The following is a 14365-nucleotide window of genomic DNA, read 5'->3' on the forward strand; positions in this document are numbered from 1 at the left end:
TAATTATGTGACTTATGAAGTGAATTGGTTGGACCAGCTCTTATTTAGGGGTTTCATACGAAAGGGGGTGAATACCTATGCACACTCCAGATTTCTGTTTTTTCATCTTCATTATTGTTTGTGTCACAATAAAACAATTTGCACCTTTAAAGTGGTAGGCATGTTGTGTAAATCAAATGGTGCTAGCCCCCCGAAAATCCATTTTAATTCCAGCTTGTAATGCGACCAAACAGGACAAACACCAAGGGGGATGAATACTTTTGCAAGACACTGTACACCAATGTTCATCCTGTATTTGAATACATTTAATAACTCCTTAAATTTTTCTACATTTTTTTTCTGATTCTTCATTCTCGTTGTCTTTTTGCAAATAAATACTCGAGACAGGAAAGAAAGAAAGAATCATTGTTCCGGTTTAGATCTCAGATCCCCTAAATCCCAAACAGTAGCCGAAAGCTAGACGTTCTGGCATCTCGCATCCTAAATCTCTCTCGATGATCAGTTTATTCAAATGAACCTCATCTTTGTCTCTCTCTTTCCTCTTTCCTCCATCGCTTCAGGCTGCTTCCTGTAAATCTGGATGAACAAAGAAAAGCGTTTAGAAGAATGCTGCGGAGAGTTTTTTTTTTGTCGCAGAATGCAGATATATTGTTTTACTCAGTGACGCTCGAAATATAAATACCATCTCTTTCATGCAGGATAAAAAGCAATAGGCGGAGCAATAAGATCAAAACACTTTTATGTTCAGTAGAAAGACCACTTGTACATTAATCTCATTCGTGGTGTGTGTGTGTGTGTGTGGTGAAGAGTGGGTGGGTAAGTGTTACGCTTCATGTACAGAGCGTTTGTAAAGACTGGATCCAGCTAATTAGGTTAGACACAGTGTGAGCTTCCCTCCTGTCGTAGTGTGTGTGTGTGTGTGTGTTTTGAGGGGACTCACTCTGCAATAAAGAGCTAGAGGTGTTTCAAAACTGTACTTATAACACACACACACACACACACACTCAGTTCATTACCCCTGGGGTATGTGAGTTTATTCCTTTAGGCGCAGTATATATGTGTGTGTGTGTGTGTGTGTGTGAGAGTGATGATTTCCTCTGTGCCAGAAAATTTCTCCTCACTCATTATAGTGTATTAATGCTTCAGCAGACAAGAATAGCTCAAATAAGAATAATCAAGTCAGTGGATGATATGAAGCACCATCAACATACGTGTGTGTGTGTGTTGTCTTGCTTTTTGATCTTCAGTTTAAAATCTCACCTGAAAGCTAATCTCTGCTGATCAGTTTATTAAAATGAGCTCTCTCTCTCTCTCTCTCTCTCTCTCTCTCTCTCATATTGCTTCTTAAGCTTCCTCCATTAAATAAATCCTCAGGAAAGAAACAAGAAAAAAAATGCGATATCAGGATATCAGTGTATGCTTTATTTTTTCAGAGAATCAAATCTGAGTTTCACACCGTCGCTGCAGCTGTTTTAAGGATTCACTATTGACTCAGACACAGAAACACTTGGATCTTGATTTACTTCTACATTTTGTACATTACATCCGACACACATCAGCAGGTAATTCATTTACTGTCCATGAATCATATTCAGAGTTTCAGTTGCGTATAAGTGGAGACAACTCGCACACATCAGACCTCAGTCTTAGTTACAGACTGATTCAGTCTTCAGACTATGATGTGAAAGTTACACATGCTGCACGGAGTTTGTGTGAAACAGAAGCGAGTCTTATACCCCTTTTCCACCAAATCAGTTCCAGGGCTGGTTCGGGGCCAGTGCTGGTGCTGGTTCACAACTCGTTCAACTTGCGAGCCAGCTGAGAACCAGTTTGCTTTTCCATAGCTCGTGGTGCTAAGGGGAGCCACGTCATTATGTCGCTGTATACGTTAGTTACGTCACTGCGTTTGCATAAACCTTGGCGCGAACATCGAAGCAACAACAACACGGAGAAGAAGAAGCAGCAGCAACAACAATAATGGATGACTTCGCGTTTGTACAGCTGCTGCTTCTCGTCACTTAAAAATGGCGGCCTTTCGCGGTCTTGTTATTGTTGTTGGTCTTAACAACTCCGCCCCCCACTGACGTAAGCGGTTCTTTCCTCTGGCCCAGCAGAGAGTTGGTGCTAGCCTGGAACCGGTTTTTCTGGCTCCAGAGCCAGTTCTTTGTCAGTGGAAACAGAAAACCCGGTTCCAAACTAAGCACTGGCCCTGAACCAGCCCTGGAACTGCTTTGGTGGAAAAGGGGCATCAGTTACACATGATTCTGACCATGAACTGAACTCAACCCCATTTTGCTTGTAAGATAGCAGCTATTAAGTCCAGCGTCACTGTCTGACAGATTGCCGTAACCACAATATTTCATTCAGAGGCCAATATTAAATACATAAATATGCCACTATTCATCAACAGTGTCATCCCTTTAAATCATCTCTTGCTTTTATGTTACGTTGTATTACACCAATAGCAAAGGAAAAATGCAATTTTTTTTATTCCGACAGCATATAATGTGGGGGGGATATAGCTATCGCTCTGTCTGTCTGTAAATATTTTAGTTTCCGGAACATAACTCAAAAACTATTAGGAATTTTTTCACCTGAGGTGTGAGGTTTTGTAAAAAAAATTCCTAATAGTTTTTGAGTTATGTTCCGGAAACTAAAATGTTTACAGACGGACAGAGTGATAGCTATATCCCCCCCGCATCATATGCTGTGGGGATTAAAAAAAAAAAAATTTGCATTTTCCCTTTGCTATCGGTGTAATACAAAGTAACAAAAAAGCAAGAGATGATTTAAAGGAATGATGCTGTTAATGAATAGTGTCATATTTATGTCTTTAATATTGGCCTCTGATTGAAATATTAAGTGACTCGAGGAGTTGTGCCTTTTGACATTTTAAGATTTCTGTGATTTTTATTTTTTCCATATTTCCATGGCAACCAATTCAACTAAGGAACATTTGGAGTTGGGTTTCATGTGGGGGCCTGGGGGATACGTCATCTCCTGATAACTCTTGTTTCTTTAGTCCGCATTTTCTATCCCCATTTTTTTTTTTTTTTGCCACTTTAAAGGCAAGTGCTTGTGTTTATTCCAAAACACCAAAAAATGGTGCCTTAACAAGTGGAAATGTCTTGAATAGAGTCAACTCTGTTTAGGGCAATTCCATGTAAATGTCAACCTCACCATGCAAAAATAAAGCAACATGTAATACATCAAAACCACTCCCAGAGATATCACCTAGGCCTGTATTTTACAGATGTGAATAAGTTGAACCAATTTGTAACCAACCTAATATGTCACTCAGTCTTTCTTTCTTATAATGTAAAACCCAAGCTAAAATCAACTTTGATCATGTACAATTCTATATTATTGCCACAAGCCACAGAAATGTATGCTAAAATCCACAAAACAGCAAAACAATAGCCATCCTAAATAGCTGATATTTTAGCTGATATTTAGAGATTTTTTCAAAGGGTTATGGTGGTTAAATTGCTGATTTTCTAAACATGTGCCATGTCTATTTCAGACGCGTCACATCCATAACGGAATTTCGTCACATCCATAACGCTGACTTTTCCTTCCGAAACTCTGCATGAAATGAAAAATATTTTAAACAAAGATTTTTTTTTTAATATTCACCTTGGACCCCTCTATCAAATGGATATCTCCATTTCGACATTAGGTTTACAATTTCACAGAGTTTGATAAAAATGTACAGTCACCCAAGAAAAGTGATACTTTTTCTGTCACATCCATAACGCATCTTTTATTGGCATTTTCTGGCATGCCCTAGATGTACTATGGGACTTGTTCTTGTTCTATCACTTCTCCAGTATGGTACAGCCTTAAAATATGCAACACCTGTTTAAATACTGGGAGACAATAAAACATTCACTGGGTCATTTGTTGCCATTTTGAGTTCAAGTGTCACGTCCATAACGCTGGAATTGCTGTTTAGTATGTTCTATTATATATAAGATGACAGTAACACAAGTAGCAAATCACATTGTTTACAGTGCCTACAGATGAAGGTAATATACTTCAACAAACGACACATAAAATTGCCATTTTGTCATCATTTTAATAATTTAAATTAAAATTTTTTTTTATATTAGTCAGAAAAAGTAAGGACACCTGAGAAAAAGTAAGTACACCCTGACATTTATCACACCTTCAAGGTGTAAAATTGGAACCAGATGTTCCAGATTAGATGCCGTTGATTCGAACTTCCTACAGATGGTGTTGCAGGTGGAACCTGTCTTATTTAAACCTGACATCTAGAGTCTGGTGTTCTCTTTGCTGCTGAAGTGTGTGGTGTAATCATGCCAAGATCTAAAGAGCTCTCTAAGGACCTCAGAAAAAAAAGGCTGTGGATGTCTAAAAATCTGGCAAGGGATTTAAAAAGATATCTGAATTATTAGAAATAAATCATTCCACTGTCAGGAAAATCATCTACAACCCCAATTCCAAAAAAGTTGGGACACTCTGTAAAACATCAGTAAAATCAGAATGCGATAATTTGCAAATCATGGAAACCCTATATTGCATTGAAAATAATACAAAGACAACATATCAAATGTTGAAACTGAAAAATTTTGTTGTTTTTTGAAAAATATATGCTCATTTTGAATTTGATGTCAGCAACACGTTTCAGAAAACTTGGGACAGGGACAACAAAAGACTGAAAAAGTTGTGTAATGCTAAAAAAAAGTAATTTGGTTAATTGGCAACAGGTCAGTAAAATGATTGGGTATAAAAAGAGCATCCCAGAGAGGCAGAGTCTCTCAGAAGTAAAGATGGGGCGGGGTTCACCGCTCTGTAAAAGACTACATGGGTAAACAGTACAACAATTTAAGAATAACGTTCCTCAATGTAAAATTGCAAAGAATTTGGGGATCATATCATCTATGGTACATAATATCATTAAAAGATTCAGAGAATCTGGAGAAATCTCTGTATGCAAGAGACAAGGCTGAAAACTGACATTGGATGCCTGTGATCTTCAGGCCCTCAGGTGACACTGCATTAAAAGCAGACACATGTCTGTAGTGGAAATCACTGGATGGGCTCAGGAACACTTCAGAAAACCATAATCTGTGAAAACAGTTCATTACTGCATCCACAAATGCAAGTTAAAACTAGATATAAACAATATCCAGAAACACCATCACCTTCTCTGGGCCCGAGCTCTTTTACGATGGACTGAGGTGAAGTGGAAAATTGTCCCAAGGTCTGACGAATCGAAATCTGAAATTCTTTTTAGAAATCTTGGACATCACGTCCTCCAGGCTAAAAAGGAGACGGCCCATCCAGCTTGTTATCAGTGCACAGTTCAAAAGCCAGCAACTGTGATGATATGAGGGTGCATTAATGCACGTGACACTGGGTAGCTTGCACATCTTGGAAGGCATCATGAATGCTGAATGATATACATGTTTCAGAGCAACATGCTGCCATCCAGACAAAATATTTTTCAGGGAAGGCCTTCCTTCTTTCAGTAAGACAATGCCAAACCGCTTTCTGCACATATTAAAACTGCATGGTTCTGTAGTAAAAGAGTCCGGGTGCTAAACTGGCCTGCCTGCAGTCCAGACCTGTCTCCCATTTAAAACATTTGGCGCATTATGAAGCTCAAAATATGACAAAGGAGACCTGAACTGTTGAGCAACTGAAATTGTGTATCATGCAAAAATGGGACAACATTTGTCTTTCAAAACTACAGCAATTGCTCTCCTCAGTTCCCAAACATTTACAGTGTTGTTAAAAGTAGAGGTGATGCAACACAATGGTAGACATGCCCCTGTCCCAACTTTTTTGAAATGTGTTGCTGACATCAAATTCAAAATGAGCATGTTTTTCAAAAAACAATACAATTTCTCAGATTCAACATGTGATCTGCTGTCTTTGTACTAATTTCAAAGAAATATAGGGTTTCCATGATTTGCAAATTATCACATTTTTGTTTTTATTTACAGTTTACACAGTGTCCCAACTTTTTTGGAATTGGGGTTGTACAAATGGCGTAGATTTCAAAGAACTGCAGATTTGTTCAGGAATCACCACCCCAGCAATTTCAGCCCAAGAGCAGACTGATCAATGCTAAAAGAAGTCTCCAAGAACCTCAAAATTTAATTACTGGATCTGCAAGTAACTCTTGTAACTGGTGGTGTGAACTGGTGGTGATCTACAATCAGAAAGAGATTGGACAAATTTGACCTGCATGGGAGGCGTGCCAAGGAAAAGCCTTTGCTGTCCAAAAGGAATGTAAAAGCTTTTGCAATAACGTGCTCTGGACAGACGACTCAAATATGTGGTGCAGATCAAAGACGGCTTTTCAGATGAAGAACCTCATACCGACTGTGAATCATGTTGGTGGAAATGTTATGGTTTAGGGTTGTTTCGCTGCCTCAGGGACTGGGAAGCTTGCATTCATTGATTCAATGATGAATTCTGAATCATATCAAAGAGTGCTTGAAGATAATGTGAGAGCATCTGTTCAAAAGTTGAAGTTGAACCGGAGGTGGACCTTTCAACAAGATAATGATCCTAAGCACACTCGCAAATCCACCAAAGGACTGGCTCAAAAAGAAGAAATAGAGGGTTATGGAATAGCGGAGTCAAAGCTCAGATTTGAACCCCATTGAAATGTTGTGGGAAGATTTGAAATGGGCAGTGCATGCAAGAAAACCCTCACTTGCAACTGAAGGAATTTTGCATGGAAGAGCGGTCAGAAATGTCAGCAAGCCGATGTCAGAGACTGGTGGACAATTAATGCAAAACACCTACAAGAAGGTATTCCTGTTAAAGGGGGCAGTACTGTACTAGCTTCTGAAGCCAAGGTTGTACTTACTTTCTTCAGAGAAGAATATTACCTTTATTCATCTTTTTGTTGAATAAATGATTGAAAGAGCTGATTTTCCTTGTTGTTTTGTTCAAGTAATAAACCCTCTTTATCTGTAGATGCTGTATCAAAAGGGTGAAATGTTTGCTTGTAATGAGAAAAGTCTACAATTTCCATGGGCTGTACTTATTTTCTTTTTCTTTTCACGTGACTGTAGTTGTGGTATGTTAGTGGGTGTGTCAGATAGAGCAGCATTTCTGGGGCTATGTTTAAAACCTCTTTGTGTGCTAAGACGTATGACTTATGACGTAACTTAACTACAAAAAATGATATCTTAGCAAGTGAAGATATCTTGAATCGACGATGGCATATTAGGGCCACTGCAGGTAAAAAATACATTTAATTTTTTTTTTTTTAAATACAGAGCTGGGGAGATCTCAGAAATGTATTCTGAGTTTAAAGTCACAAATTTACGAGAAAAAAAAATGTCACAAATTTATGAGAAACAAAACTTAGAAAAATTGTGCTGTGTCTGTTTTTTTCTTTTACAATGGCCCTAATACGCCGTTGAATGAATCAAGGAAAAGTAACATATTTCTCACAATGAGATCATTTTTCAACAAACATAAGAACATTAAAGTGCTGATGACACGTTTTTGACATCTTTGGCGATGTTTTATAACATAAAAAGTAATTCCCGATGATCCATATATTAATTCACGAAGGCGCCTATTTTACAAGTTATGATGATAAACGCGGCTATTTGGGCAAATTTGACGGGGCTGCAGCACCTGTTGCCAGCACCTGTTGCCAGATACTGCTGAAGTTTTCCAGCCCAAAATATGTTCAAAACCCATCAAAATGCACTTGAAACCGCCCAACTGGGCGGGAAACCTCCCAATCTGGCAACACTGCCAGTATTCCGGAGGGGGTCTACTAGTAGCTATGCTGGATCCAAAGACAGTCCTCCTGTCAGAACATGTGTTGTGAAATGACATAAGATAAAGGTACGTAGAGCTATAGATTCTACATGATAATCATAAATGTAATCATAAAGTCAGCGTGATATCAGTAATGTATTTGCTTGTGAAAGCTTGCGGCTTTCATGTAACTGCCGCCTAGCAACGAGAGGCAAAGGGTAAAGAGGGTAGACTATCATAGATTCTATTCGGAAGAGATCAACACAATTCTAGACTCCCAGAAGAGGAAGAGCTAGCACTAGAGAGTTCACCGGCGTTTTCATGCGCCATTTCCATTGAGTAGAACCAGAGTAGAACAGCCAGTGAACCACAGCATGTTCTCCCGCTGACGTCACAACATGGCCGCGAGCCACGGACCCAGTTTTCTTGCGCTGTGCAATTAAAAGTTGGATATTCGCGTAACAACAGCTTCTTTTCACGTAATTATAACAGAAATCTAGCATGTTTGCCATGCTGTATAGTTTATTTAAGAAATTGCATAGAGTCATGTTCGTGTCATCAGCCCTTTAAGCCTTTATGTATTTATTCATTTCAAGCTTAAAAGTGTCTTTTTGTATTGGGAAATTATTTTGCTTGAAATAATGCCAACTCAATAGGACAAGTGGCAATATTTACAAGTAATAGGCTTAAAAATCTTATTTGTTCAAAATTAATTTAGCTAAAAGAAATGTCGGTTGAACTTGTCCTTGTTAAGATGTTTTCTTTTGATAGAGCAGCTGATTGTTGATGATTAAAAAGATTATCTGAGATAACACCACTGTACGATTTTGTGTGTGTGTGTGTGTGTGTGTGTGTGTGTGTGTGTGTGTGTGGGTGGGTGCATAATGCAGAGCTGGAGGTGGCACGGCTCAGTACTGACATGATGCAGACAGATCTGAAGTTCCCTCAATCAGAAGCTTCGGGAAACTTCATTCAAATTCCAGTAAAAACTCTGAAACAACAAGGACGCAACGGTATTCCAGCGTCTCTCTCTCTCTCTCTCTCTCTCTCTCTCTCTTCCTCTTTTATTCCCATTCACTCTTCATGTGGTTCATGTTTCTTCTTATTTTTCTTTCCTGAATCTCCTTTTTAATTAAAAAAAGCAATCTATCAATTGTTCTACACTAAAACATTTTGCCTTTTTTGTATTTTAAATTTCAAAATAGAATATATGAGCAAAACTTTAGAGCAGTTTGGTTTCTCCTTCTTCTTTTGTCTCCACTTAATTCTACTCCATGTCTCTTGACATTGACTGGCTAAATGCTGAGATTCACCACTCTGAAAGTGTCTACATTTTCCTGGGAATCCTGGATGCTTCACCCTAAATTTCACCCTTATCAAGGTCAAAACAGGGGAAAAAAAAAAAAAAACATTGGCAAAATATATACAGTTGTGGTCAGAAGTTTACATACAGTGACATGAATGTCATCTTGGATATGAATGTCATGGCAATATTTGGGCTTTCAGGAATTTAACTGCTCTTTTTCTGTGGCAGAATGATTGTACAGCATACAGCTTTAATTTAAAAAAAACCACTAGAATTTGGTGCACAAGTTTTAATTTTCTTTGGGTTTTCTGAAATCAACACAGGGTCAAAAATTTACATACACTCACTTAGATTATTAATTCAGAGGTGATAAAACTTCCAAAATGTGTCTTATCTTGCCAAGGCTGAGGTCTCTTAACTTCCTGTTAGTGAGCATGATTGACTACAGATGGTAGCTTCTCTGTGCCTTTATAAAAAGGGTTTGTTTACAGCACTCATTGGATTGACCAACACACAGTAAAATGGAAAAGTCCAAGGAGCTCAGTGCAGATCTGAGAAAGAGGATCACAGATATACACAACTCTGGAATGTCTCTTGGAGCCATTTCTAAACAACTGTAAATTCCAAGATCACTTCAAATAATTGTATCCAAGTTATTGTGAGGTGTAGTCACTTTGCCAAGCCACTTTGCTTCAACAAAACCCAAAGTGTCACCCTCAGCTGAAAGGAAATTGGTTTGGATGGTCAGGAACAATCTGGGAACCACCATGGCACAGCCCTGCCATGAACTGGAAGCTGATGGATCACTGTCTACAGTTCAGATCACCATAGACTAAGAGGCTGCTATCCAAGAAATAACCCCCTGCTCCAAAATTGACACCTTCAAGCTTAACTAAAGTTTGAAGCTGACCACACAGACAAAGAAAAAGCCTTCTGGAGGAAAGCTGTATGGTCAGATGAGACAAAAATTGAGTCGTTTGGCCACAATGACCACCATGTACAGAGGGCCACTGTACCAGCTGGTGGTGGTGGTAGGATCATCATGCTCTGGGGCTGTTTTGCTGCCAGTGGAACTGATTCATTGCACAAAGTGGATGGAATAATGAAGAAGGAGGACTACCTCAGAATTCTTCAGCATAAACCATCAGAAACTTGAACACGACTTGGGAGTTACAACAGGACAATGAACCCAAACACGCATCAGAGCTGGTTGTGGAGGATAAAGCAGGCTAATATTAAGCTTAAAGCAAGTCCTGACTTCAGTCCTATTGAAAATATATGGACCGTGCTTATGTCATGCCAAGAAAAAACAAACAAATTTAATTGAATTCTACCAATTCTACCATGAAGAGTCATGAAATAGCCAACCAGAATTCTGCCAGAAGCTTGTTCATGGTAAACAAAAATGTTTGGTCAAGGTGAATCTTGTAAAGAGACATTTTACCCAAATATTAAGTGTACTGTCATGTTTATTTTTGACCCTGTGTTGATTTCAGAAAACCCAAAGAAAATTAAAACTTGTGCACCAAATGCTAGTGTTTTCTTTTTTTTTAAAGATGTATGCTGGCGGCACAGTGGTGTAGTGGTTAGCACTGTCTCCTCACAGCAAGAAGGTCCTGGGTTCGAGCCCAGCGGCTGGTGAGGGCCTTTCTGTGCGGAGTTTGCATGTTCTCCCCGTGTCCGCGTGGGTTTCCTCCGGGTGCTCCGGTTTCCCCCACAGTCCAAAGACATGCAGGTTAGGTTAACTGGTGACTCTAAATTGACCGTAGGTGTGAATGTGAGTGTGAATGATTGTCTGTGTCTATGTGTCAGCCCTGTGATGACCTGGCGACTTGTCCAGGGTGTTCCCCGCCTTTCGCCCGTAGTCAGCTGGGATAGGCTCCAGCTTGCCTGCGACCTCTGTAGGACAGGATAAAGCGGCTACAGATAATGGATGGATGCTGTACATTCTGCTACAGAAAAAGAACAGTTCAGAGAAATTACTGAAAGCCCAAATATTGCCATGACATTCATATCCAAGATGACATTCATGTCACTGTATGTAAACTTCTGACCACAACTGTATTTATAAAATACACCACAGAAAAAAATGTGTTTCATAAAGTTATATGAACAGTACAGAAGGAAGCATATTGCTTCCATGACAAAAAAGGAAAGGAAAAATGGATCAGTATTACATTATGGCATGAAAAAATATATTGCTGTAACAAGATGTTTTTCACATTTTAGCAAGATATTTTCATGTTATTATGACACACAAGCTTATCATGTTATAACTTCTAAGCTCCATATGTTTCATGTCCAAAAATATTCTGAATTTCAACTTAAACGTCTGAGTAAACAGTACTACCAGATACAATTTACAGTATTCTGTGTAAAATAGGAAACTGCACATGAATCCCAAGCTACAACCTTTAAACCTGAACAGTAACAGATTTAGGATGAGAAGCCGGACATGAGAGAAGGTTTTACCAAAGCTGTTCTTATGTAATTTGATTGAACTTATCAATAATCAACTTTATTCGATGTATGTAATAAAGTAATAGTCATTCTGTTTTCTTTTTTATACTATATTTCCTACTGCAAGTTATTCCTTCTGGACAACATTTCCCAACTCTAAAGGATGAATTACACAGATTTAGAGCTTAATATATAAACACCTTTGACTGAAGAATTCATGAACACACTCAACATAATTACATCTTGCTTAAATGTTTATTGACTGCCCCGACAACTGCCCTTAGGCTAGAGTTGTGTGCCTGGCTGCTGTTTGTTGTTACTCATCCACAGCTTTTCTGAATGAACTCCATTGGTTTCGTTAGCTCAATTCTTCCAAATGAAAACAAAAGAATAGAATTTTTTTTTTAATGGACACAAAACACAGACCAGTTGATTGCAATCACATTGTTTACGCTAGTTGTTTAAGCTATTACATGCCACGACTGGTGAGGTGCAACATGTATTAAATTTGCCTGGTGAAGAGGTTAATTCAGTTCAATGGTAAATGAACACAGGAATTCTTCTAGTGGTTCATTTTTGCTTTGCAGTGTCTTCTCTCGGTAACCTTTAACGCCATAAAAAATACCTTCTGCCTTCACTGATCTCAGAAAAGTGTGCTAGATTTTGCATATTACACCAAACCAGCCCTTGGTAGTAAGCTGTGTTTGTGTTGTGCATTCCTCAGGTGAGATCCGTATGGCTCTGGTTCTATACAGGAATCTGGGTCAGTATCTGTCCACAGAGAATGCAAGTGTGCGGCTGGGAAGTGAAGCTGCTTATCCCAACTACTCACTCATTGTCAACTCGCCTGTGATAACAGCAGCCATAAACAAGGACAGCAACAAAATCTACTTGTCTGAACCTGTTCGCTTCGTTGTCAGCCACTTGCAGGTATCTCTCTCTCTCACACATACTACACACTGCTTTGTGATCTTATTGCATCAAGATCAAATTGTGTCCTTCCCTCGTAGAAGTCAGAGTCGAACTTCAACCCGAACTGCTCATTCTGGAGCTACTCCAAACGCACCATGACAGGCTACTGGTCTACACAAGACTGCAGGCTGGGTGACACAAACAGCACACACACCTCCTGCTCCTGCACACATCTCACGAACTTTGCTGTTCTCATGGCTCATGTGGAGGTCAAGGTGGGCATAATACGCACATACACATGTGTCTTACTATCTTTGTGAAGCACTTCCATTGACAAAATTATTAAATCAGCTCATATTTCTCCCAACACAAAACCTGAACACACACAAATTGCCCATGAACCTCAGTCTCACCAGCCTATCAGTTGAGATGATATTTGATGGCCTTCAGTATTAGCTCCTAAATATTTTGGAGCTTGTCATCATCTGAGTATCTTAGAGTGGTTACTTGAATCTTTTTTTAAATTATTTTTTATCAGTTTTCACAATTGAACATTTTGTTACATTAAAGGATGGCTTTGGTCATTTTGGATCTTCCCACCACATTATAGCGGCAGCTTGTTAACCTGTACCAACTAGCAATGGCCTGATGTGAAAAGTTCACTGGTCATAACCAGAGGTGGTAACATTACTCATCAGTGACAACCAGGAAAGACTGTTTGACAACCATGAAAAGTGTAGTGATTACTGGAGAGAGAGTGATAGCCAAGAAAGATGGCAATTGGGGCAACCTGTTCTGTGTCCTCTATCAGGAGGAGTACCAAGCAAGCTACAGAAAACTTGAACTCAGTACATACTCTGAGGGGTGCCCAAAAGGGGGGAGGGAGAATGGACACTCCATCTGGATGGACCCAAGTGTAGCAGACCAAAGCACTGAGCAAGAGATGCACATGTGGAATTCTGCAAGAACAATAAAAGCTTAAAGATCCTACAGTCTAGGATGAAGCATTTGTTGGGACCAAGTGTTCAACCTGGTGAGTTGCAGAAGGAGCCAGTCCCCAAGTCACCCTACAGTGCCCAGATTCCTCAAGTGTTGCAAATGGATTCCCCCAGAATGAATCCAGAGAGGAGGCAGAACAAGTGGTCAGGATCACTATGGAGCCAGGTTTCCAGAGATATAGACCAAATTTTGGAGGCAACATTGAAGGGAGATGTGTGCAAGAAGCTGCAAGTCATAACAACAATTATAGTGACCCTTGCTTCAAAAAGATTTGGAGAAGAGGAAGGAAAAGTAACTAAACCACCTTACTCTAAGAACCAAAGGGAGATGAGGATCCATAGCATCAGGCAGAAGCGGAAGTCCTTGACGTGCCACTTTCAGGAGAATGGAAAGGACTTGGCAGAATGTAGAATGCTGATTGTCCAGCCTAAGCCAGGTATATGGATTTACAAGCTAGAGTTGCAGCTGAGAGAAGTTTGGGAGGTTTTGTACAAAGCTCGATTAAATTCCAGTCCAGGGCCAAGTGGTATCATGTACAAGGTCTACAAAAACTATCCTAAACTTTTGCTATGACTGGAAAATCCTGTGAGTCATCTGAAGAAGGGCCAATATTTTAGAGCAATGGAGATTTGCAGAAGGGACTTGGATTCCCAAGGAGGAGTACTTCAAGCAGATCATCCAGTTCCATATCATCTCCCCGTTGAGTGCCGAAGCCAATAATTTCTTCACTATAGTTTCCAGTTAGCTGTGTACCTTCCTCTCCAACAACAGCTTAATTGATATATCAGTCCAGACATGGACATCTCAGGGAAGCCAGGGTGTTTGGAGCACTGAGGAGTTGTAGTGGCAAGAAATAAAGAGGAGCACAAAGTTTGAAGAAGTTCTAGACAAGTAATTACAGAAGAGAGAGAAGACGTCAAGTCTGCAGAG

General features: G+C 39.5%; 1 protein-coding gene across 4 annotated transcripts in view; it reads left to right on the forward strand.

Annotated features, from left to right (window-relative positions):
• Window positions 1–14365, forward strand: part of adgrl3.1 (adhesion G protein-coupled receptor L3.1) — a 433939-nt gene that overhangs the window by 329394 nt on the left and 90180 nt on the right. For all 4 annotated transcript variants that reach the window (XM_060916519.1, XM_060916521.1, XM_060916522.1 and 1 more), the window contains exons 12-14: window positions 8649–8771; window positions 12249–12454; window positions 12535–12711. In XM_060916519.1, the coding sequence (XP_060772502.1) occupies window positions 8649–8771; window positions 12249–12454; window positions 12535–12711 (506 nt within the window). The remainder of the gene's footprint in view (window positions 1–8648; window positions 8772–12248; window positions 12455–12534; window positions 12712–14365) is intronic.

This window comes from Neoarius graeffei, chromosome 3, assembly GCF_027579695.1.
Source record: "Neoarius graeffei isolate fNeoGra1 chromosome 3, fNeoGra1.pri, whole genome shotgun sequence".
NCBI classification, from domain to species: domain Eukaryota; kingdom Metazoa; phylum Chordata; class Actinopteri; order Siluriformes; family Ariidae; genus Neoarius; species Neoarius graeffei.